General features: G+C 29.9%; 1 protein-coding gene across 4 annotated transcripts in view; it reads left to right on the top strand.

The window, feature by feature from the left end:
- LOC107165462 (uncharacterized) overlaps positions 1 to 25,548 on the top strand; it is a 48,614-nt gene that overhangs the window by 20,413 nt on the left and 2,653 nt on the right. For 3 of the 4 annotated variants that reach the window (XR_001506092.2, XM_015513700.2, XM_015513699.2), the window contains exon 4: positions 20,057 to 20,230. The exons of the other annotated variant lie outside the window; for it this stretch is intronic. Coding sequence is in view for 2 of the 3 variants with exons in the window: in XM_015513700.2 (XP_015369186.2) it covers positions 20,057 to 20,230 (174 nt within the window). In the remaining variant the exon portion in view is untranslated. The remainder of the gene's footprint in view (positions 1 to 20,056; positions 20,231 to 25,548) is intronic. 4 annotated transcript variants of the gene reach the window in all.

The following is a 25,548-nucleotide window of genomic DNA, read 5'->3' as shown; positions in this document are numbered from 1 at the left end:
AAATGATAAGTAGTTATTATTCACATGATTTTATAATTTGAAAAAAAAACTGTTCCATATATAGTGGTTGATAATTATTCGTTTTGTTACAGTACAATATTATAGATAGAGGAAGTATATTATATAGATACACGTGTTAATTACTAATCAAACCATTTGGTTTGTAAGTTTATACTAAAAACCAATACCTCATTTCATTTTAACAAACAGTATTTAATATAATATCACTAAAAAAAACTTTTCATTACACCACATGTAAACCTTCTACGATGGATTTTTAGTTAAATTAGCCAGACCACAAACAATATTCGCTATCGAGAGATATTATCGTTATATGAGAATAGTATAAAAAATTATCATACATTTTTATTTTTTATTTTTTTCTGTTACAATTGCTTACATATTTTTAAATAAATTGCAGTGATTGCACACTTATTTAAAATCATACGTATTTAGTACCTAACTTATAAGAAATAGTAAAATTTAATTTTTTACTGAAATTTATTCCGTGTATCTAACAATTTTTCTTCTAATGATTGATATTAGTTTCACACATACACTCACATATATATATATATATAAATAGGAAGGATATTATCAATAGTATAGGATATGCCGGATATGGATGTCTTAAATTTTAAACGTATCGAAGAAAAAATGTAAAAATTATTATTTTACTCCGAGGACTGAGGAGTATAATTATATAATTATGATGCATCTAAATTATAGTGATATTATGTTACTGAAGGGATTTGCTGATCCTGGGAACGGTGAATATTTCTGAATATAAGTCTTACGCGTGTACGGAAATGGAGAATATTTCTTCGAATAAATGATTTAATGTAAATTTTATTACTTTAACATTATTCTACATAATATAGGTACCCTAAGATCCGATTTTTTAGTCTAGCATAGACTAAAACTAAACAAGTTTGAGTAGGTTATTACTTTATTAGATTCCTTCTTTTTTTTCTTTACCTACAGAAATAAAGCCCTAAAGTACGCATACCAAAAGGCGCAGTAATACCTCCCTTACACATAATTTCGCCTTAAATAAGTATTTGGGGGACTCTGTTCCCTTCCACTCTTCTTCCCATTTTAACAACTGACATGTAGTAGACAGTAGTATTAATACTATATTATAGGTAACCATTGTCATGTAGGTATTGCTATAATATGTCTTAAATGGTTTTCAGGCGGTAATAAGAATACAACATGATTATAATTATTTATAAGTTATATAGCTTAGTAAATTATACATAGCAAGTATCTATATTATACATCAAGTTTCTTAGAATTTACTCGCCGTTAGCCCGTCACGGGCGTCATTCATTTGGGCGAATAACCCAAAATTTACCTGAGTAGAGCTGTATCATTTGGGCGAGAAATTAACCGATCGTTTAGATGAATTTATAAATTATTGAATTAATAATAGGGAAGTAACATGTTATATTTAACATATAATAAATACGATCATATTAAATATGAGTTAAAATTAAAAAAACTAGTTAGGTACTATTTTTAATAAAATATTATGACAATATGACAATTTATATGAGAATATATAATGGATATGAGGTACCATACTAATAACAAATTATAAGATAATAAATTATATATGACAATTACAACATAACACATTTTTAACCATATACCAATTAGAATTAACTGAGAGTCCTAAGTCTCTAAAAATGGGAAGGAAAACGTATATTATATAGTCTATAAATTATAATCAATATGATGACTAAATATAATATTGTGATAATTAGTCATAATTTTATAAATTATTTTTTAGGAATAATATTATATAACAATTTTTTTTTTTAATAACTCGGCTCGCCCAAACGATGTATTAGATAAATTAGAGGTGTGTGTACATTTCGCCCAAATGATGTATATAAATTCGCCCAAATGATTTATATAAATTCGCCCAAACGATATGTTATTTTGGGTTATTCGCCCAAATGAAAGCCGCCCCCCGTCACTGCAAGGACGCTCATCCGTTTCGTACATAATATATATAATATTATTAAATGGACATATGCACGTTTAGTTTTTGCGTATCATTATTACTACCAAATTCAATACTATCATGCATATTATTATTTATTATATAACATGGAAATTCCGCTGTTCGTCTCCGTCATATTATGATTCGTATCGTCACGTATGGTGTCATCGGGTGTTTCGAAAACGACTACAATATTTAGTACCTATTTACAATATAATATCGAGAAAATTAAAGGGCGTTCGAACGGTGACCAGTTTGTGTGACGCGTGCAGTCACATATATATATATATATATTTACAGTGGCTGGACGCCTAAGGGTTGTCGGGGTATATATTTTGTATAGGTATATATATATATACAATGTCATGGATCACACAGTTTTGATATATATATATATATTATATAGTAGCCGGAGCAGTATTAATTAATAACGTTGTCAGAGACACACATACTCCTTTCGGTGGTGGATCGTGGTTGGGGGGTAGGTGGTGCAGTATCGCTACGCAGCGGCGGTGGCCTTGGGGGTGGGAATTATTGCGAGAGTCGGTCTCCGCGTGTATCACATGGTTGCGCGCAACCTGTGACAATCGCCCGCCGCCGCGGCTAACGTAACGTCATGACGTGTGCGTGCGTGTGCGGCTCCTGACGTTTCGACGGCGGCGTCGCGTAAATTAACACCACTGTCAACAACCGAAACTTATTAATAACTTTTCGATTTGCCCGGGCCGCCCGCCGGATTAATAGGGGGCGCGGCGTCCCCCGAAGTGTCAAAAGGGCGCGCGTTTTCAAAACTTCGAATTTTCGCCGTAATAATATTTTAATAATAATAATAATAATAATAGTAATATTATAATGTTGTTCCTCCCTTTTTTTACGTCGTAGCATTAAACTTTTATCGGGACCGTGAAATGTTATCGATCGACAATAATACACGAGGAGCACGCGTACTTCGGTATTTTATAAATAGGCACGATTTGTAATTTTGGTATATATAGCTGCTTAAGTGTTTTCATTAAGAGGACGCTACACCCGCATGACGTGATGTCTCCGTCTTACAAGTGCGTAACATTGTAAAAACTGTTTCACGCGATAAAGAACCGAGAAAAATACAGTTATAACTAAGAAACGAAATTTTCACCACATAAAAAGGAGAATTTTGTCTGTGCAATATCGTTTTTATTTTTTCGATATCACTTAAGCAAAAAAAAAATTCTTATTGTTTTATAAATACATTAATTTTGTGTTTTTTAAGCATGAATAACTTTTTTGTAGTTCTGATATCAAAAAAAATAAAAACGATATTGCACAGACAAAATTCTCCTTTTTATGTGGTGAAAATGTCGTTTGTTAGTTATAACTGTATCTTTCTCGGTTCTTTCCCGCATGAAACATGTTTTTGCAATGTTACGCACTTGTAAGACGGAGACAACACATGCGGGTATAGCGTCCTCTTAAGTATAGGTAATGCAAAATATTCACACTTTACCTACGCTATTTATTCATTTATAAACGGTATAGTACGCTTGGGTATGAATACGGAAACAATTTAGATGTTTTTGAAATGCAACACTATGAATAATTTACTAAAAAAGAAACCATCACTCTCCGCCCTCACTTCGGCTTCCCATTCTCATAAGTTCGGCGCCGATATCACTAAGTACTTGCGACGTTTTCTGCTTGTTAATACCTTACTTCTTATTTTTATTTCTTCAAACCTTTGCTATATTATTAAATATTAACTCAAAATTGATATCATAAAGTTTCTACCCATACATCTAACTTCTTCGTTTATGGAATTTGCTATATGAAGTAATTTGTAAAGACAAGGTTAGGTTAGGTTAGCTGCATCCTATAAGTACCTACTTCTTTATATCATTACAACAAATCATGAAAATAGAAAATCACCATCAGTAACGGCATGCCGTATACCCGAACCCGTGGTAACTGACAAATAATATTGTAAATTATAAAAACTAACGTTGTTAAAGCTGTTATAGGCCAAATTCATTTTTAGTGATCATTATAATAATCAATAATAAAGAATCGCTCGTGGTATAAAACTCGCGTTATATGACCCAATAATGTTGTGTAAAAAATATTAGTATTAAAATATATTTTTTATTATCAGACTCCCCTATTTATACGATTATACGAAATACAATTTTACTAAAAATGTTTACACCTATTTTTGATAGAATTAGTATAAATACTATTACCTACTGTAATTTAGAAAATGATCGATTGCTTGTCATTCAGAATTCATTAATTTTTGTTAGTGCTTGGGTATATGGTAAAGACCTATAGCTGCATTATACTCGTATATTACATGTTTTTAGTGTTTTTACACTCTCTTGTTGTTAAGTACCTCATAGTATGAATTAAAATAAAATAACTAAAATCATTTAATGATAGATTTGTTGAAGTTATTCATTAAAATATACAATTTCTTCCAATTTTTTACTTCAAATGTCTACCTACCTATAGAAACTAATGAAATAGAAAAAAGTTCATAGATCTTTTTGATATTTTTAGATTTCTATAAGTGCAATTTTTATTCATGAAAAACTTTATATTATATTTTCAAGTCTTTTCTACTAAAACTTAAATTTTCAACTACAAAGTAATTTATATATCAATAAAGATTTTTTTAAATTTTATATCCTACTTAGTTATGTATTAGATTTTATGATTATATCGTGGAAAATTCGTTCATACATAGGAACAATATCGTATATATTATCTGGAATAGGACATATGAAACTAGTTTGACAGCAGTTAATAGAATTCTGTGAAAAATACGTTTCTGTATCTCATATTACTCAAAGTTTTAATTTTCATTATAATTATATTCTAAACGGAATATCTGAGTTGTTTATATTTTTTAATTCACATTTTATTTTACAACAATTATTATACCAGCCTGTACTTACAACTTAAACCTATATTATAATTTATAGATCACGAAAAATTACTTCTTTATTTGATTATATACAAGTCTCACTCCTAAATATCATAAACTGCAATACAACTTCAACACAAATATTTTACTGTAGTATTGTAGTGCTATTAATTATTATATTGTAGTCAATTCAAGGCTCATCGTGAATCGTTCGTGAAATTTTCTGACAATATTTTTAACTCTGAATAATAAATAAACTTAATCAATATAAAATCTGGTCTCGCTTTATATACAGACCATCATTCGTATATACCAAACAGCTGTACCATTGTATATCTATAATAAGTCTATAAATACCTATGGAAATTGTACATGTGACATAAGACATCTTTAATGTATTATTGAATTTTCCAAATTTTCACATTTGTAGGAAGTATATATTTATAACTCTGGTTTAATACTTTACTTATCATTTTCTTTTCATATATCCTACGAAAACCATCACACACATATTATAAGTTGGTACTAGGCATATAAAATAGAACATAAACTTTTGAACTTTTCAGTGGTTTATAACGATATATATATATATATATATATATATATATATATGGGTGCGCATATTAATAATAATTGATAAACTCATTTAAGTTAAAAATAGGTATTTTATTTTTTAGAAATTGAGTAAATATGATGGTTACGTTTATATAGGTTTAAACGTTCTGAATACATAGGTACATCAATGAAGTTAACTATAGTCTATACTTTATAATAAACATTTAATGTATTATTAAATAAAATACATTTTACCCATAAAACAGTTTGAACTTAATATAATACGGTATTACGGTTTAATAGTAAAATACGGATTACAGAGGACAAATACAAATTGGTAATAAAAATTCAAAAAATGTTGCAATATTCTTAAGTCAAATGGCAAATAAAATTCTGAATTTAAGTAAGGCCATCAAAGACTCGAGTCAATCTATCAATTTGTCATCTTTAACTTATACTAATTTATTTATGTCCCTAATCTATCGAGTATTGTTTATATGTGCTAAATTAAAATACGTATGTTGCCATTCATATAGTAACTGATATGAAAAAAACTGTTAGGTAAATATTGTTTTCGCTGGTGTTTTATATAGATAGTTCGGTGGTGGATGATTATAAACTTACATGTTCATGTATATTATTATTATTATGTTTGCCATCGCTGCGTTTTCCCGCGTGCTCACCGGCAGAACGATCACGTTCTGTCTAGAAAGTGGCCCTTTATATTGCGGTTGGGCGCCCATCAACCGTAACAGACCAATCGACTGCTTCCAATATTATTATTATTATATTATCACACTATCATAACGCATACTATTATATTATAGTATATATGTGTATACTACGGGTAGAGTAGCGGCTAGTAGTAAGACTACCTCATCTATGTATATGTAATATAGTACATATAGTAGGTATATACAATTTATACTGTAGGTATATAATGATGATAATTTTTATTATTGTATTTCTTTTCTGTTGGAACAATATTATAATAATACGCACCAGAAATGATAATATATTATACACGTCTGTCGACCGGAAATCGATATTGTATATTATACACACACCTTTTGCGTGTGTAGTATTATAATATGTACCTACATACACGATACATGCGCTTCTATATCGTATAATAGTGAATACGAGTATACCTATATTATGGCTATTTCTGTACCTCCATAATTCCATATGGCCTAATACTAGCATTATGAAAATAAATTGCACCTAGAAATCAGTGCCGGTGTTGCTAGTTTTTGTAAGGCCTTTAAATATGCGAAAAAAGTACAATAATTAAAGTCATGGAAGTATGTGTGTAGGTGCTTCAATTATTTTATACCGTGAATTATAGACGAACCAGAAATATGGCGTTTTATTTAACTTTTAAAATCTTAACTTTGAGAAACTTCAGGGTCCCGCGTTGGTGGCTAAAAATATATTATACTGTCTATTAGAACCTTAACCATTAAATCTTAAGAGTTAAGTATGATGTGAAATATGCACCAATGTTATTTTGCCACTGTTAAAATAAAATAAGAGCATTCGACTATGCGAGGCGTGGAGCTCTGTCTGAGATGAAATTTATTTGTATCTTATTAAATACTTTATAATATAATAATTATAAACCAACAGTATATTTTGTGTGTCAAACTGCTAGTGATCACTGATCAATGATCGTTATCAGGAATTAAAATACAAAATTGAAAATAAATTATTACGCTTATAACTTGCTATAACTGTGGAAACTGGTAAAATATTTTATATCAGATTATAATATAATGTCATCATTATAATTAACGTTATATTTTTCTACAAATATAGGGATTATCGTGATTTCTTTTGTGAATTACACGTTGATATAACAGTATTTAGTATATTATATATATATATTGGGGAATGTTGATACTAATCAGATTCAGGATTGTAGGTCTTCAATTTAATTGGAGTTCATTTTTGTGTCAGGAAAGGCTGTTATATTTTTGTGATTCGCTTTAACAATACAACATAACTATAATATTATATTATTATATTATTATAATAATAAGTTGGTCTTGTCCAACATCACTCATGGCGTGAATATCCAGTTGATATTGATTAAACGACGATTACCTATGTATATATTGTGGGTAATAATGTAAATTACCGGCGGTGAAAATCGTTATTATTTCCGTTTAACTTAATTTACTGTAACATATCTACATCGATAATATGACTCAATATATGACTTGTGATATTTAGTACTGTATTTCATAATATTACATTGGCACCTGTGTTTATGGACATAGATAATATCATTATATTGAGGTCAATATGATGGTCCTGTTCAGTTCTTCGTCACGCGAAAACCCCGCGCGCAGCACACAAGACGGATGAATGGGCGACGTAAGAATATAAAACCCGTTTTTGTTTTTTTTTCTGTTTTTTTGTTTTTGAGTCATCCCGGCGCTGACGACTATATTACACATATTAATAATATTATAATCATCGTCGTGTATACATTTACACGCATAATGTTATGCGGACGTTACGCAACCCCCAGTAGGTGTGTAGTAGGTATATACAATACGTGTATATTATTATATACTGCACTATACGCACACTTGGACAGCGCCAGTCACTCGCAGTCGCCGACGACCACCGCCGTTGCCTTTAATGCCCCTTCTCCCCTTATCCGTTATAACTTCCAGCGCGTTGGAGATACGTTACGTACGGATTAATTAACGCGATGGAATATTATATTTGATATTATAATACGATGGAAAAAAAACATCAACATACATACAGGTATATGAACATCCCGCGAAAGTGACGGAGCCACGGAGGGAGACGGACACGCGTGGAATATGAGAACGGTTCATATATATACACACAGGTATAATATTTATACCAACTGGATAATATTGAATGAATAATGAATATTTACATATAGTGAACTGCAAGCAGGCCACGCAGGCAATCGTTATAAATAATTGCAGTGTGTATTAATACGCATATATATATATAATGCATATGTGTGTATGTGTGTGTAGTGTGTGTATTAAGGAGGTAATGAAGTTTACGAAATATGAACGATTTTTTTATGACTTTCTATGTATATATAATATGTTTGTAATGTGTACATAGGTATGCACAACTTTTTTGCGGCACACGCGGTGTATAATGCATATATAGCGAATCGAATGACATGTGTGTGTAGGTGTAAGTAGTACCTATTATAATTTTTTTTTGATTTTTTTCATTCAAGGCTCGACTCGGTTAAAACCCAATGAATCGAAGAAAATTTAATGAAACGACAGTCTCTTTTAAAAAATGCCCCTCCCTCTTTCAACGTAATAATGAATGATATAGTTTATTATATACCTGGTATATATATAAATGCGTTTGCAATATTATTATGCACATACAGTATATACTAATATATTATTATACTGACCAACCACTCGTGTGTTGTTCCGGAACTCTGGTCATTGGTAAAATAATTCGTCTTTCCGTTCGTATAGACGACATATCTTTTTTATTTTACAATATCAATATTTAATACAACACAATATAAGTAATATGTAAAGATGGTTTTGTATGAATACTGCACGCGATTATCTCGACATCTGAGAAGATAGTCTGAAATTAGGGCAACCTCGTCCTAGAATCATGTTTTGGACAAAACACCAAATGAGAAATATTGATTAAAAGAGGGAAAAGTCATGGTAAAAAAAAGCGGGTAAGTCGTGGATGTCGCTCTGCTGTACAGTAGGTTACTGTAATGGATGGGATTAAATTTGAATGCAATGATAGGTATCATTGTATACGAAAAACGATTCTGAACGGAGATGATTTGTCAGTCTAGGAGATATTATATTTAAATATTGTCATATATTCTATTTTGAAACCAATATTTTATTTTTCAATTAAGACGCATTTTGCATAAGGCACGGTTAATCAATTAGTGTAGTTATCATATAGTTATCATAATTCATAATACCTTATATTATCATAGATATACATATACCTGGTTTGAGGATAAATCGTTATCATTACGCGATTTCATAAAAATTTAAAACTCAAACGCTCAAAACATTTTTCCTATAATGACTAATATGTTGAATTTTATAACCTTAGATAAAAATACAAACAATATTATGAATTTTGAACTACAAAATAATTCGCAAATATTCATGGTTTTGACGAATTTTTGTCAATATTTGAAATTCAAATGCTTATAAAAATTTAATTTGCATTTCCGGTGGACATTTTTTTTGTGATAAAGATTGAAAAACTTGTAAGGAATCTCATCTTAAATTTTTAAATCTAAATTTAAAAAAGAAAATTTTTTATTAATTTTTAGCTTAAAATAATTTGTGAATTTTTGTGTTTTGTACGTATTTTGTCAAAATCCAAACTTTGAATGCTTATAAAAAGAAATTGTAACTATAAATTTCTTTTATTTTTCAACTGCTATTGTAATAATATGTTAAGAGCCTTGTATTAAATTTTAAAGATTTTCTACCTAAAAAATAAATTTTTATCGATTTTAATTTTAAAAAAAACTAATAATGATTGAAAATTGCATATATAGTTCATCTTAAGTCAAATTTTTTTTTTAATTTCATGGTTGATAGAACATAGGTACTTATATAAACATTCGGTGAAAATTTCATGTATCAATGGTCATTCGTTTTAAAGTTACATAAAAAATCAAAATCGATTTTGTCGAAAACTGATTGTACGTAAAATTTCCTGTTCTTCCGTTAATTTTTAGTTTGTTTATCCCGATTATTTAGAAAAATATTAAAAATTTTTTTCTTTTGATCTCCCAAAGTATCAACTAGATTCACTTTCTGATTTAACAAGGTACAGAAGTTAAAAGTCGAAGCATTTTTACTGCCCCAAAACGTAATGACAAACACAAAAAAAAAATATTCATGGTTTTGACGAATTTTTGTCAATATTTGAACTTCAAATGCTAATAAAAAAAAATTGTGGCTATGTATTCTTATAATTTTTTATTCACTATAAGAATAACTTATGAAATTAACTAACTAACTTATTAAATTTTCTAGTATTTTGATTGGGCCAAAAAAATTTTATCGACACTTCAAAAAAATGTTTTCAGACAAATTGAAAATTTTAGTCGTCTATAAATATCTCAAAAAAAGTCAAAAATTTCTGATAACTAAACTGTATATAGAGAACACTAACATAAACATTTGGTAAAAATTTCAAGTATTTGCAGTGATTAGTTTTTGAATTACAACCATATAAAAAAATCGATTTGGTCGAAAACTGATCTTGCGTAAAAATTCCCGTTTGTCTGTCATTTTTTTTTTTGTTTTTCTTGATTTTTTTGAAAACTGTTGGAAAATGTTTACTTTTGATATAATGCACCAAGGATCTTCAATTTTCATCGGAAACCACCCCCAAAGTTTGAAATCGAAGCATTATTTCGACTAGTTATGTTGTACACAGACACAAAAAAAAAAACAAAAAAAAAACCACACACATCATTGTAAGATCAATACATTCATCACTTCATTCAGAATCTAAAAGTAAAAATGTTATAGTGCATTTAGTTATATACAGTATTGTGATGTACCTATTCTTCATGATACAATCTACAATTAATTTTTATTTTAAAATATACTCTAAAACGATAATACTGAAATATTGAAACACTGAAGAATGGAGATAAATTTGTATTACTGAAAATATCTATTGGCTATTTGATAAATGACAGTTTATATCTTAATCTTAAAAAGGTTCTAAGCCTCTAAGGGAACTTCGACAGCAAAATGTCATAAATTGAATAAAATAAAACATCAAACAACACACACTTGTTGAAATCAATTTAATTCATATAATACATTTAGATTGTATAAACTATAATCATAGAGATGATATTTTTAAACGTAAAATAATCACACAATCTACTTATTATTTCAAAAAATATTAGCATTTTGCTTTAGTAAAGAGTCGATAACTTTAAGTTAATGTTTCACTGTCTTACTTCCTCTTGAGTATATGTAAAGGTCTTAAAGGCTATTATTTATTATATATATATATGTATATAATATTAATTATTATCATGTCAATAACAACTTTTTATAAATTATTTTAGATTACAAATATAATATAACGATTAACTGATCGTTTTTTCGAATGTTAGTTAGTAATTATTTTATTCCTATTTATATGGAACCAAATGCCCGAATGTCTTTATATGTATTTGTGTGTCATCGTGTATGTATACTGTATATATTTATATTATATCAGTAGTTATTTAAAATAACTTTATTCAATTTAAAGAGAATAATTTATATTGCACTGATCATAGATGAATCTATATGAAACAAGCAACACTTAATAATCAATTTATCTAAAAATCCAAATTTTAATTTTTTTATAATTCTTAATTTCATACTCATAATCCGTAGATGTAGAATGTAGATATAAGCAGTATAACACTTAATTGTAAATAAATAAATAAATATTATAAGATTATTAAATAATTCTTTTTAGAAACCTACAATCTAGGTGGAATATTCTATAAGGTACACAATTAAAGGTTGTATTCTGTTTATAATTAAAATTTTAAATATCAGAAATCGAATAAGATCCGTTTAGTTCCGACCAACGCTCTTATATAAACTCATGACATGGTCATAGTTTATACTATACATTTGCAAACTTGTTTTGAAATAAACTGCAGCTTAAATGATTAATCTGTTATTGATGACTGTTGCCCCAGTTAACAGTTAACTATATCATGAAATATAATGTTAGCCTACATAATGTTCAATTTCACGTATGAGCTTATAAAACACGTTGAGCACTGTTGTATAATATTATTATTATTATATACTACCGTATAATAAGTGTATATTTTTAGCTATTAGTGTCAAGTGTTTTTGGGTACACGTATGGGTATTCGTAATCGTACGTTCTGCCCAAAATATTTTACATTTTACAAATAATAACGTATTGAGATGCATATTTTTTTCTTATTGCCGTGTACATTTTATATACCTGTGTGTATATCCTATTATATTATGTTTTTCATCCGAGGTATAATTTCGGTTAATTACGGGTCACGGACAAAATATTATTATATAGCCATAGCCAATTACCCGAAGTCCCGAACTGTGAGGAAAAAAAAAATAAAAAAAAAATAAATGATACATGGTTTATAGTGATTCATCGAACTGTGTTGTATATATATATATATATGTTGCGAGCCGTCTAATTGACGGAGTGAGTGATATTCGGCATCATCGTTTTTCAAATAACTAGTCCTGCGTGAGATTAAAAACAATAGATATAATGAAGATTATTATAACAGGTGTTCCACGGTAGAAGGCGTCGTCGGGCGTAAAATAATATAATTATTATTATACTCGTTACCCGATTATCCAAATGATGTACATGACATTATATACATATATGAATACATTATATAAAACTGTATTATACATTCATAAGTAATGATAGTAAATCATAACTAAAATTAATGTACCTATATCTATGGCAGCGCCGTTGTGTGTATTCCGGATTTGTTTGTTATTATTGTAATGCTAATCTTAACGATTCTCAACCGCAAAAAAAACAACCGCGTTGTTTAAGTATTGTGCACAAGTATTATTATTATTATTATTATTATTATTATTATACTCGCACTAATAGTGTATAAATATAATACTATTATCTACAATAGGTACCTATTATAATATTATAATACTGCTGTTTGGTATTGATTACAGCTGTTATGCACTTATAAAATATAATATATCATGTATACATATACAATACAATAATATGTACCTTTTATTAGATGGTATATCATACCTACCTAATTTAAGAGTAGTATACATATTATACACTTCCTACTCTAATATAACTATAATATATTGTATTGTATTTATTATTTTAATTTACTTTTCCGATTTACATCAGATCTCACGTTTTAGATTTGTTTAAAGAGTAAATCGAGTGAAGATTTCCACGGTTGTCTAAGTCATAACTTATAAATCTCAAATTGTATAAGGGATTGCGAACAGTTCGGAGACTTATGGAATTCGGTGAGGGAGTTTTTGTATCGCGGAAAATAACGATTTTAAATTTATCTATACTATTACCATCGCATTTATAGGTAGGTTTGCCATAGAAATGCAGTCTATATTTAATGTACGTATTCCCATGGGCGGATAGGCCATTTTTGGCCTACCGTAAAATTTTAAAAAGGGGCCCCACATGAAAAAGAATTTAATAATATATGATATTAAAGGGCCCCATTACCGAAATCCGAAGGGGGGCCCACCAGGAAATGCCGGGTTGCCCGGTAGGCCTAACCGCCTATGCGTATTCCTATGTGTTGTAAAATAAATATTTGTCTATAAATAATACGAGCCAACATGAAGTGTATATCAATTATCAAGTACCTGTTGGTAATCACTGTAATAATAATTAATAATGAAGCTGATATTTTGCCCAAAACAATATACGTTCGTGGTCTCTCCCACCTCCGTAGTATGCGTTGAAAGGTCACATGACGTGCATTGTTGCTGCACGACCCTCAGTTTACGGCACCGGACTTCAGCTCCCTTAAACATTATTGCGAATATGATTATGAATTATTTATTTATTATTTATAATTTACTGTATCGAATAACGAGTGAAATATTCGTAAACAATAAACGAAAATTATATATACGAGTAATATATGTGTAGTCAATTACATATATTATTGTGTCGTATATACTCTTACTATAATTATAATACAATATATCGTGCCACGGGTTAATGAAAAACTACCTGTGAAGTGCAAGTGCATGTGTGTAGTTACAAGTTATGTCGGCGTGCATAATATATAATGTAATATTATGTCCTGCACTCATGTCTCTTGCGGTGAAATGCAACCGACGCACGCGCCAGTGCAGTGTGAATGAAAAAAAAAAAAAAACAATACGTATAGCCCAATAGCTGCTGTGTATAGATAGGTCCCACCTCAGAGGTACGAGCGTGATGCGTCGGTGCAGCGAGAAATAAAACGTAACGTAAACATCCCAAGACTGTATTATTATAATATATGTATATCGTATGTATATGTATACACGCGAGAAACCACATCCCTTGTGATCGATTTCCGGACAACCGTCGACGGCGTACATTATTATATACCTAAATATATTATAATCTAATATGGATAATACCTAAATATATACACGTCGAGATGTTTTTTTTTTTTTAAATATCGTTTTTTATCCATACCCGGTGTCCACACTATCGGGTGACTTTATTTTCGGTGCATTAAAATAGTATAGTACCTTTTATAATATGCGTAAGTTAATACGCATCTCTACCGTCGTATGGTATAACGCGTAGTTCGACGGGCTGGGTGGGCTGCAAAAACGTAGGTATCAAATCAAATATACCACCAGATTCCGAAGGAAAAATATTGTTCAAACAAAATGTATGCAGATTACAAGTACATGACGCCTGATGGCTGATAGTTATAGTAGTTAAATTTTATATTTTTTAACTGAGTTTGTTTTCGATAATATAACGGACGACTCTTTGGTTTTGATTTTTCTATGTCGACGCATAAATATCGATTATTTTGTTCAATAGGTATATTCAATATTCAACTATTATGAATTATGATATTTAGAAGATACCTATACCTATGAGTCGGATTGTAGGCTGATCAAATGAAAAATGACAAGTACCAGTGTACCACAGCCTATTATTCATATTTAAATTCAAAATAATATAATACATCGTTCGACATTTTGAACAAAAAGTAAGAAAAAACTAAGATTTAACGTATAATTGATCAATCGTTCCATATAAATGGAAACAGTTTCCATAATATAATAATTCATCGGTAGAGTGCGTCAAAACAAATGTTAAAATATATCACTAAACTCAGATAATTTTATATTATATATATATAATTATTATTAAATCTCTAGCTATTTACTACACAATTTTAAATATTATTATTATTATTTTTTTGTTTTTTTTTTTAGGGGGGGGGGGTTATATAAAATTGAGTTTTAAGTTAACTTTTAAAGTAATTCAATTTAATATTTAATATTAACCTTTAAAAATATATAAATAATAAACCATACTTAATATTATCTGAAATATCAGAATAAAGTCAACTTTAAAAAAAAAATAATACTTATTACATAAATCTCATTTACTAAAACAATAACAAAATTCATTTTATATTATGTTTTATAAATTATAAATTAAATCTGTTCTTCTATCTTTGAGTATTGCAAATTTGTCAATTATTTTTTTATTTATTACTCTCACTCTCAAAGATCTTCTAAACTGTAGTTCAAATTACAAGACACTATATAGACAGATAAGAACCGATATCTTTAGTTTGTGATAAAAGTATTATAGTTAGGTATACAATTACACTAAACAACATTACGACAACCTACCAGTTCCTATTTCTATTAGTGGAAGTTACGTCGCTTCGACAAATTACTAATGGATAATGTTGACAAACTCTGAGGCCCGAATCATTCTGCCTCATTTCATAATAAAATTCCGACTTCCCCCTCTACCATGATATATGTTATAATCGTACTCGTCTGAGGCAAAATATTACTAGCCTCTCGGCACTCTTCGGCTTTCGTCGAGATCGTTCTATCGTTCAACGAACATCGTCGTGATTTTTGATAACAGTGACGAAGTATGACGTACTATCATAATAATACTATACACGATAAAATAAATTTTTTTGCCAGTATAATAATATATAATAACATTAATAACAAAAAGATTTTGTATTTTAAAATGTATAATATAATTATTGAGTATTTTAATATTCTTGAAGTCGATTGGAAATAACAATAATTATAGAATATGTCCTTCCTTTTTCTTTACAATACTTAGGTGAGGCTGAGCTTCACTTGCCTCCCTTGACGAGCAGCCACTGGGAAACTTTTGCAACCATAAATATACTAAATTCCCTATTCTTAAACATATTATCCCTATCTAGGTAGGTATATACAAAATACAAACAAGAACAATTGATCGTTTTAATTATTTATTAATTTTTTTTTATTTATTTATTTATTATTTATTAATTTTTTAATTTTTTAATTATTAAAGTTTGAACGCACACATAAAAATTCATTATTTTTGTTTACGCTGAATTATCATTTGCCAAACAATATTAATATAAATATATAATATATTAGTATGTGTAACATATAATACGTATTATATATTATTATTGTGGTTTATATGTAGGTATTATTTGCAATACTGCACATATTGCTTATATATAGTTCGTCATGGCTGACCAATTACGAGCTGCGTATGTTACTACGTGCTAACTCTATGTCTATATTATTATAGACTATAATATACGGGTAGTAGTTCTGGTTCTTGTTTTTTTAAGGTCACAAAGTCACATTATGCGTATTAACTTTTTAATGTACATTTTCATAGGCGATCTGGTCCGTTTGTTGGACTTGGTTTTTTGGACCCAGATTTTAAATTTTAATAGATTCTTATAAATTTATAATATTTAAAATTCTAATATACTTTATAATACAGACTATAAGTACGTCCTAACCATGTACTTACACGAATTTCTCAGTAGAGGACTTAAAATTGTGTTAATTAAACAAATATGGAACAGAGATGGATGTTTTTAATTTTTGTCACATACAAATCTGTTGATACGCATATTTGAAAAAATAATTTTTTATCCCTTCATATAAATTAGTTATTAGTTTATTACATTGTTCTTTTAACGTTTAAAGTAAAATATAATTTTTTTTTTTCGAAGATGAAAATTTTTAGAAATTCATATCGTTTTAAGCACACGCGCATGCATTATTATTTATTGTTTCGGAAATCATAATTTTAAATAGTAAAAGCTCAATATTTTTTAGGTAAACATTTCAACTGCGCCTTTATTTTGACTGAAACTTCGTTAAATACGAACCGAACTCGTTGAAAAATTGCAAATCAGTAATCTCAACAAAACTCAAGTACCTACATATTTTTTCAACTATACTTAAATATATCAACACACAAGCTCATGTACCATGTTATGATATATGTAAATCATATTGTATAGGCGAATCGTAGGCGTTTAAGTCGATATATTATCGTAAGCACATTGCGTGTGTTGTTTGTATAATATATTATGACATTATTTTATGTACAATGAAGGAATACATATTATATACAATATTACATTAAGGATAAAATAGTCGATGTAATATATCGTTTTCGCACTTCGATTAATGATCACCTGAAACACCAGCTATATAATATAATATAATATACGGAATAATTTTGACAAATGTTTTCCATGCGTAAGTACATATACGAAGAAATAGTAAAAAAAAAACCGAAAGCTATGTATCATAAATCTCGGTAAAACACCACTCGCCGGTCTTCGACTCGTGAATATTAAACGGCCGTTCACAGGTCGCGCACTTCTAACTAAAAAAAAAAAGCATATATATTTATTATTTATATATGTAGTATACACGTTTATGCCTATAACACGTCACTCTATTGTGTACGAAGAGGTGACGTCAACATCATCATCATCGCAGTGCGGACATAGGATACATCCATCGATTTTTCAACCCATAATATCCTATACGTAAAACAACATAATATAACATGTATGCGCTGCACATATCTCCGCGGAGCCCTCTGGTCACAAACTCGACGATTTCCATTATATCAGGATTTATTTTCGTAAATTATTTTTCCTCTCTAAACGTCTCTATAATTATTATGTTACAATACTTTAGTTATATATTATATAATATTACTTCAAATTTCAATACAATTATAAGTACATGAGCGGCCGACATGTGTTCGTGTTATATCTTCAAACGTTTTATTATATTGTTTCGTTTTCGCCCTGAGGCATTGTCCTCACGCGCAACGCGCCCTCGCACGCACACACACACACACACATATGAAGAGACGACTGCGACGACGAAGATCCATTCGACGCGTGAAATATCGCATGTCCTTAGCGCAGTCGGCCATTAATTATTTACCGCCGAAAAAATGTATCTACCAAACCTAACCTGTGTACCTATACCTACTTTATTCTATACATATGTATACGAATTGTATGTTATGGCGCACAATGAATGAGACCATACCATGTGTGTACCGGCTGCAGCGGGTTTTCGTCGCGTTGTTACTGTTGCAGCAGTGATTATATTAATTTTTTATAAAAAAAGAATTTTATTATTAACATGTTCTCTTTTCTTCTCCGCCGTGTTTCATTCCGATTTGACGACAATGACTAATGAGCCATTATATTATTATTATTACAAATATATTCTAATATAATACGCTAGCACGAGCCTCTCCCCTGCCCCCGTGGACGCCACCACCACCGCCGCACGCTCTGACGACAACGACGACTTTATCACAATTGTATTTTCGAGTGGGTACTGCATATTATAACAATAATAATAATAAAAATAATAATAATAATAACAATTATAATGTACTCGCGCCGTGTCTCGTTCAATTTGTCGTCCGTCTTCTCTTTAGGGCCGCAGGACGTCTTTTTAACGCGCGTACGATTATAATATTACAATAATAATAATATATATGCGCTTGTTTCGTGTGAATTTAATACTATTATTATCATTATTACCATAAACATAATATAATATATGAAATTGATGATAATATTATTATATACCTACCACGCGCCTCCTTCAAAGAACCCACCCCCCTGCAGCGCCACTGGAGTGAATTCAACGGGCGAGATATTATGATTGATGAGTGTATATGATATATAGAGCTACACGTCTGCACGTCTAAAACGTAGTTAACGATTTTCATCCTATTCTGGGATTAAGATGGCAAATGGGCCAAGTGGATAAATATATAGCAAATGCTCATTGCAGGAACGCTCCTGGTATTTAGGTTTTGAGGCCGGTACGATGGACGAGCATGTAATATTAGAATGTATACTTTCAATAACGATTAGAATTGTTACAATTAATATTAGGTGGAAGCCACGTCCGCATTTATTTTTTGCGTCGTCGCAGTCTTACAAACGCGTAACATATAGCAAATTTATGATCACCAGTTCACGTCTTATTACGTTGCTTTAAAAAAATAAAATGAATAGACCTATGATGAAACTTGACAGCAAGAACTTTATTAGTGTGTTTTGTTGGAAGTTTATTTTATGATAATTCAGTTTTTAAGTTTATACGTTTACATAATAATAAATTGTAAAATAATAATGCTCATATAACTCTATACTGAATTATCGTAAAAAAATTCCAACCAAACACAGAAAATGTTTTCTTGTCGTCAAGTTTCGTAATAAGTGTATTCACTCTAATTTCTAAGCTAACCGAATAAGAATTGAACTGCTGAGCGTAAAAGTGCTATGTACGCGTACGCAAGATAATATTTAACGCGGATGTGGCGTCCTCTTAAACACGAATTATTTTATGAAAGTATAAATAAAAAGTTGTTGTCATATAATTGTATCGATGCGCGTATAGGGCATCTACGCTTGATGCGTGTCGTCTCGACGGATGAGGTTTTTTTATTTCTGGTAAACTTTTCAGACGAACATTCCGACTTACCCGTCGGCGTGCCCGAGTCAAGTAACTGGTGCAGTGGTTATTCGACGTCGGCGTATTCACCAAATGCAGCGGCGCCACTCGGAGGAGCTGCATACGCCTCGTATCCCGATACCACCGGACCGGCCGCGGCCATGACGATGGACGCTCCCTCGGCCAGTGAGTATAAAAAAAATATTGAATAATATACGACAATAACGTTATGAAATTTATGTTAAAGATGGTCTCTCATTCACAGTGTGCATTGCTCGCCCCATTTTCACGTTTAAATTATGAATTTATTCAAACTGTTTTTTTTTTACGGCAACATCTATAAAATTGTTTGGAGTGATCCTACTATATATTTAGATATGATATACACGTACAAAGGATTTATTGCGTTAAGATAAATAATATATTTATTTATTTAAGTATACTGCTGTCATGTGATTTACCTTTTCAGTTCTCATGGTGCATTTTTGAAGTTTTGTCATTCGACCGCATAAGTATCGATATTCGCTCATTAAGTCCATATGAGTTTACCATATATGTATATATATATATATATATAAACTTACTCGATTGCATTTCAAAGACTCACTGTATTACCTTTATGTAAACGCTTAACCCTGAAGATTGTGTCAAATCGTAATGAATAAATCGTAGGTACCATAGGTATACTTACCACCTTGCGTAAATTTGCGTCTATGCGCAATTAAACAACTTATATTATCATAAGACCATGTCACAGCCACACAATATGATATCAGTCAATTTTGATTTTCACCTTTTCTTAAACCAATCTGATAAAAGGAATTACACTTAGCAAGTTAGTATGCAAATCTATATGTAATTCGTGCACGTGAATATATGTTAAAATTCGAATTCTTGTTTTGAATCGAATGTTCCCAGATATTATTGACCCACAGCGCAATTAGAGAGGTATATTTTAGTAGATTCTACGGGAAGAACATAAATGTTATCACTTATTGAAGAATATTATACATAGAAATTCGCTTGCTCAAACTGTCAAACCAGTGTGAAAATAAAGCGCACCGGGATGTTAGCACAATATAATCACGCGTGATGCATTATTCCGGTGCGGGATAGTGTCGGATAATATTTTACACTGGATCAATGATTTTCTACTAGGCATGTTATCCAAAATATTTTTATTGGTGTCATAATATAATATACGATTTTCTTCGTTTACATGACAAATTTACCAAATATATTACTCTGCGCGGATATTATAGTCGTATGCGAACGCACGAGATCAGCAAATACGCATATATGTGTATAATATTAGGTATATTAAATAAATATAATATAATTATGCACCGTGTGTATAATATAATACATTATAATGATAAAAAATGTATAAAATATGGACGGACGCATCGATTACTGCAGTGAATTAGCGTTCGAGCAGATCATATTTTATTATTATAGTTATTATATACTTGAGGAAGATCAGCGTCGTGTGTGTTCGTCACGCGATGGTTACGCGTGTATCCGTATATATATATATATATAGCTACATTAGGTACCTATATATTCATATAATATTAAACACCTTCAGAAGCTCTCATATTTCAAAAATCCTCCAAGTTCACCCCAAAACTCGGGTCATTTGTTCGAATCAAATGATATAATATTGGGTTATATATATTATATAGGTATTGTAGGTACATATATTGTAATGTAGACTATAGGTTGAAATCTATACACGAAATTTGTGGCAAAAAATTGCAATCAATTGACGATTTCAGTGCAAAATTACAACATGATACATTATAATACACATCTACAAAAAATACGTAATTTATTAATTTACCAACTTCAAAAAAGTTTTAATCATTAAATTGTTAGAAAAAAATCATATAATATGAGCTTTTTAAGACATTGGCTATCTAAATATTCGTATTTCTTTAGCTTTTCTGACAAATTTACTATTTTTTTTCAATGCAAAATGAATTCATTGTTATTGGTGTATTTAAAATTGTAGAAAATTTATAATCTGTGTTTCAGACACAGGCTGTGTAGGTACTTACACTTAATACTTCATTGCAAAATCCCATTGATGGACTGTGAAAACTCGTAATTTATGCACCAATATTAATAATTGAAATGTATATATAATTTTTTTTTAATATGTAAATCATCATGAATTCGCATACGTAAATTTACCTATAGGTTTTAAGTATGAAGAAAATAAAAATTGACTTTAATGTTATACGTCCATATACTTGATACATTTAATAGCGCTTGCGATGTCACCATTAAAGTCATTATATATGAGTAATTATACATCATACATAATTTGATACGATTATCTTTTCGGAAATAACTATAAATTTAAATTTGATTTCGTTTCTTTTGACCCCCTCCCTCCTTTCCAGAAGATAATAATCATTATCTACGTTTTAAACAGCCTCATATGCGATACATTATAAAAATCCACAGAAATACTTCATATTGTACAAATATTGATTAGATAAGTTCTGTAGTTAACCGATTATTTTTCAAATCAAGTTTTTATTTAGGATGATTCGTAAATGAATATTTACAGACTTATTTTCGATCGAGATATGTCTGTTTTCGAATAGGATAATGAAGTACAACAACATTTTGGAAAATTTTTATCGAAATAATTACCTATTTCATTAAACATGTACCCATGCGAATATTTTTGTATAAATAATATAGTTTTTATTAATAAAAGGTTAGGTTAGGCTGGCCTGCTCTCACCATACACTCAGCTAGTATAGGTACTTTTGTCTTTTGTACTACTGAAATGGGAATGAAATTCGAATGGATCGTAATAAGTAGGCATAGGCCATAGGTATTTCACTGTTAAGAAATATTTGGTCGTAGGTCTACAGTTGGTACGGTTTCGACATTCAGACATTCTCGACTCGTGACTTGTAGTGTCAAATGTTTATTATTTGCTCTATCCATCATCGTAGGCGCTAATAAAAAGCTTTCGAAATATTGGATAGTATATAGAAACGCATAATATGCGTTTTTTTTAGATTGTCGTCGAAAACCACGACGATATTGTATTGTACAGCACTTATTCCGTAGATGAGAAGTATGATCATTAATGTAATTGCCTCACCTGTAAATAACAATTAGTCTTGCAGGCCCAATAATCAAAAACGTTTACGTTAATCATGTTGTAAATTATAATTTATAAACCAGCATATAATTAAAAGATTTTGTCTGTCTTTGTTTTTGTATATTGCTCTGCAGTTGCATTATCCTCAGAATTCAAATAAATAATGTTTTGTTATTAAACACAAAGTCCTGATAACCACCAATTGTGAGTATTATAAATGCACGGCGCACATATTGTTAACAGTAATAGTAAGGGTGTTCCGCGAGGATTTACTCATTGCGATATCTCCTGAGATAATAAATATATCATAAATCTGTATTTATTTATTTTTTTTTTTATTAGACTCGCATAGACAAGAGCTACTTGCATTTTATTTTTTAATTTAATTTAGTTTTTGATTTTCGAAAAAAATAAAGATACCTATTTTATAGAGTTTATCTTTGAAAATGTTGAAAACCTTTCATAGTTTTATTTTTATTAACTACGTGATTTATAATAATTTTTTAGTTTTTAGATAAAACGGAAAAATATAAATTTTTTTTTTAATGGTAACATATACCATATAGATGGTATCGTATGCGTTGCTATGTATTTTTTTTTTAATAAAATAAAATAATATTTAAACTTTTGTCATTTAAATTTACTACAACCCATCTCGGCCGAATTATAGTTCACAAAGCAAGGTATACTGATGACAATTTGCTCGTGAATTGATCTACACTAAATTCAAGATACAACTATGTGTACTATTTGTAGCATCGTATTTAGTGTGTGTTACATTTTTCCCCGGAAAAGTTGGTGGTAAAATACTCTATAGTAGAAAATCATGGTTATACAGCTAGTAAAATATTTTATATTATAAATATAATATTCCACTTAAAAAATTATATAACTGCGATGGTTAGATTCTTACTATCTAGCGACACGATCGGTACCTTCCTGTAATCCGCAGTATAATATAATGAAATTTCCTAATGCGGTTAGGTTATCGAGACCAAAGGGTGTCATTAATATATTTCATGTTGTTTTCATATAATATAATAATACGTCATTGCTGTATGAACACTATGAACCTTCTATTTCATGACCGCTAGTAACGTGTGTTTATATAGTCTATACACAAATCCCCCAGTAAATCGTAATGGGATTGTCGTCGTCGGCATCTGCGACCCTACGAGTATCTAATTGTTACTTACATCCCTGAAAAAATAAACGTAATCGGTGACGGAACTAAAACTCACCAAAATGTTTGTATACATTAACGCGTTAAAATTTCTCCATCACACATTATATTTATATATATAGGTACCTACACGTATGTTACAAGTAATAAATGTTTTGGTCCCGTTTCATGTATAAATATAGCTATAATATTTAGTACATAAAAAGTATTGCTATATTATTAAAGGTATGGAAGAATGGATCGTACCTATTATAAATAATAATATCATATACTTTCTAACGAGATAAAATACCCGCTTATGCCTTTAGATCAGTTATTTATATAAATATGAGATTTATATCCATTTTATCGTCGTCCTTCGATGATCCATCACCTATATAATTGGTTCTATATGACCTGCACGATACCGATGTTCGTAAATTCATTGATGAAGATTGTAGATAGATACTATATGCATTTACCAGTTGGTAGCATCGAGATTTGAGAGTAGTAAACACGAGTGCATCTGCTTAATATGATCGGGGAGGGGGGGATGGCGCATAAGTATTTATTGATGTTCCACAAATTAAAAAATGAAATAAATTTGTATATCAGGTAAAAATTCTTCGGGTAACTCCTTAATATTGTTGATAAAAATAAAAATTTTATAATATGGTTCTTATGCAAACTCAAATACACCTATTCTAAAAATTCTAGAAATCAAAATTTGAATTAATTCACAGTTAAGTTAAAAATGAAAGTGAGCATGCGTATAATCCATTAGGTACCCTGCAGTATATTTCACTTAACTGCACTGTATAGTTATCAAATTATACTCATTGTTATAGTCATTGATGGCTGGGCGTGCTTTTTAAATACTACCTAATACATAGTCCGTATGCGAAAACTATACTGAATTTTTTTTATATTTCTTTTTATACACTTAATATTTTTCCAGAGCTCCACGACCCTAGGCTTTGGTGTAAGCTCTTTCGTAAGCTCGACCTACCTGCAAGCCTGAAATCGCAAAATCAGATAAATATTTAATTGAACAACACAATTTTTGAAAATTAAGATAAAACAACTATATTCTATGATATGGTTACCTATTAAACGTTAGGCCCTGTAACCATAAAATCAGCCAATTTAAAAAAATTAAATATATCAAAAAAATGATACTTTATATGTCCAATAAATGGTTAGAGCCTCAATATA

This window comes from Diuraphis noxia, unplaced genomic scaffold (genome assembly GCF_037042655.1).
Source record: "Diuraphis noxia isolate RWA-SAM2 unplaced genomic scaffold, SU_Dnox_SAM2 contig0003, whole genome shotgun sequence".
NCBI classification, from domain to species: domain Eukaryota; kingdom Metazoa; phylum Arthropoda; class Insecta; order Hemiptera; family Aphididae; genus Diuraphis; species Diuraphis noxia.
Note: the sequence above shows the minus strand (reverse complement) of the source record. Positions and strands in the feature narration are given on the sequence as shown.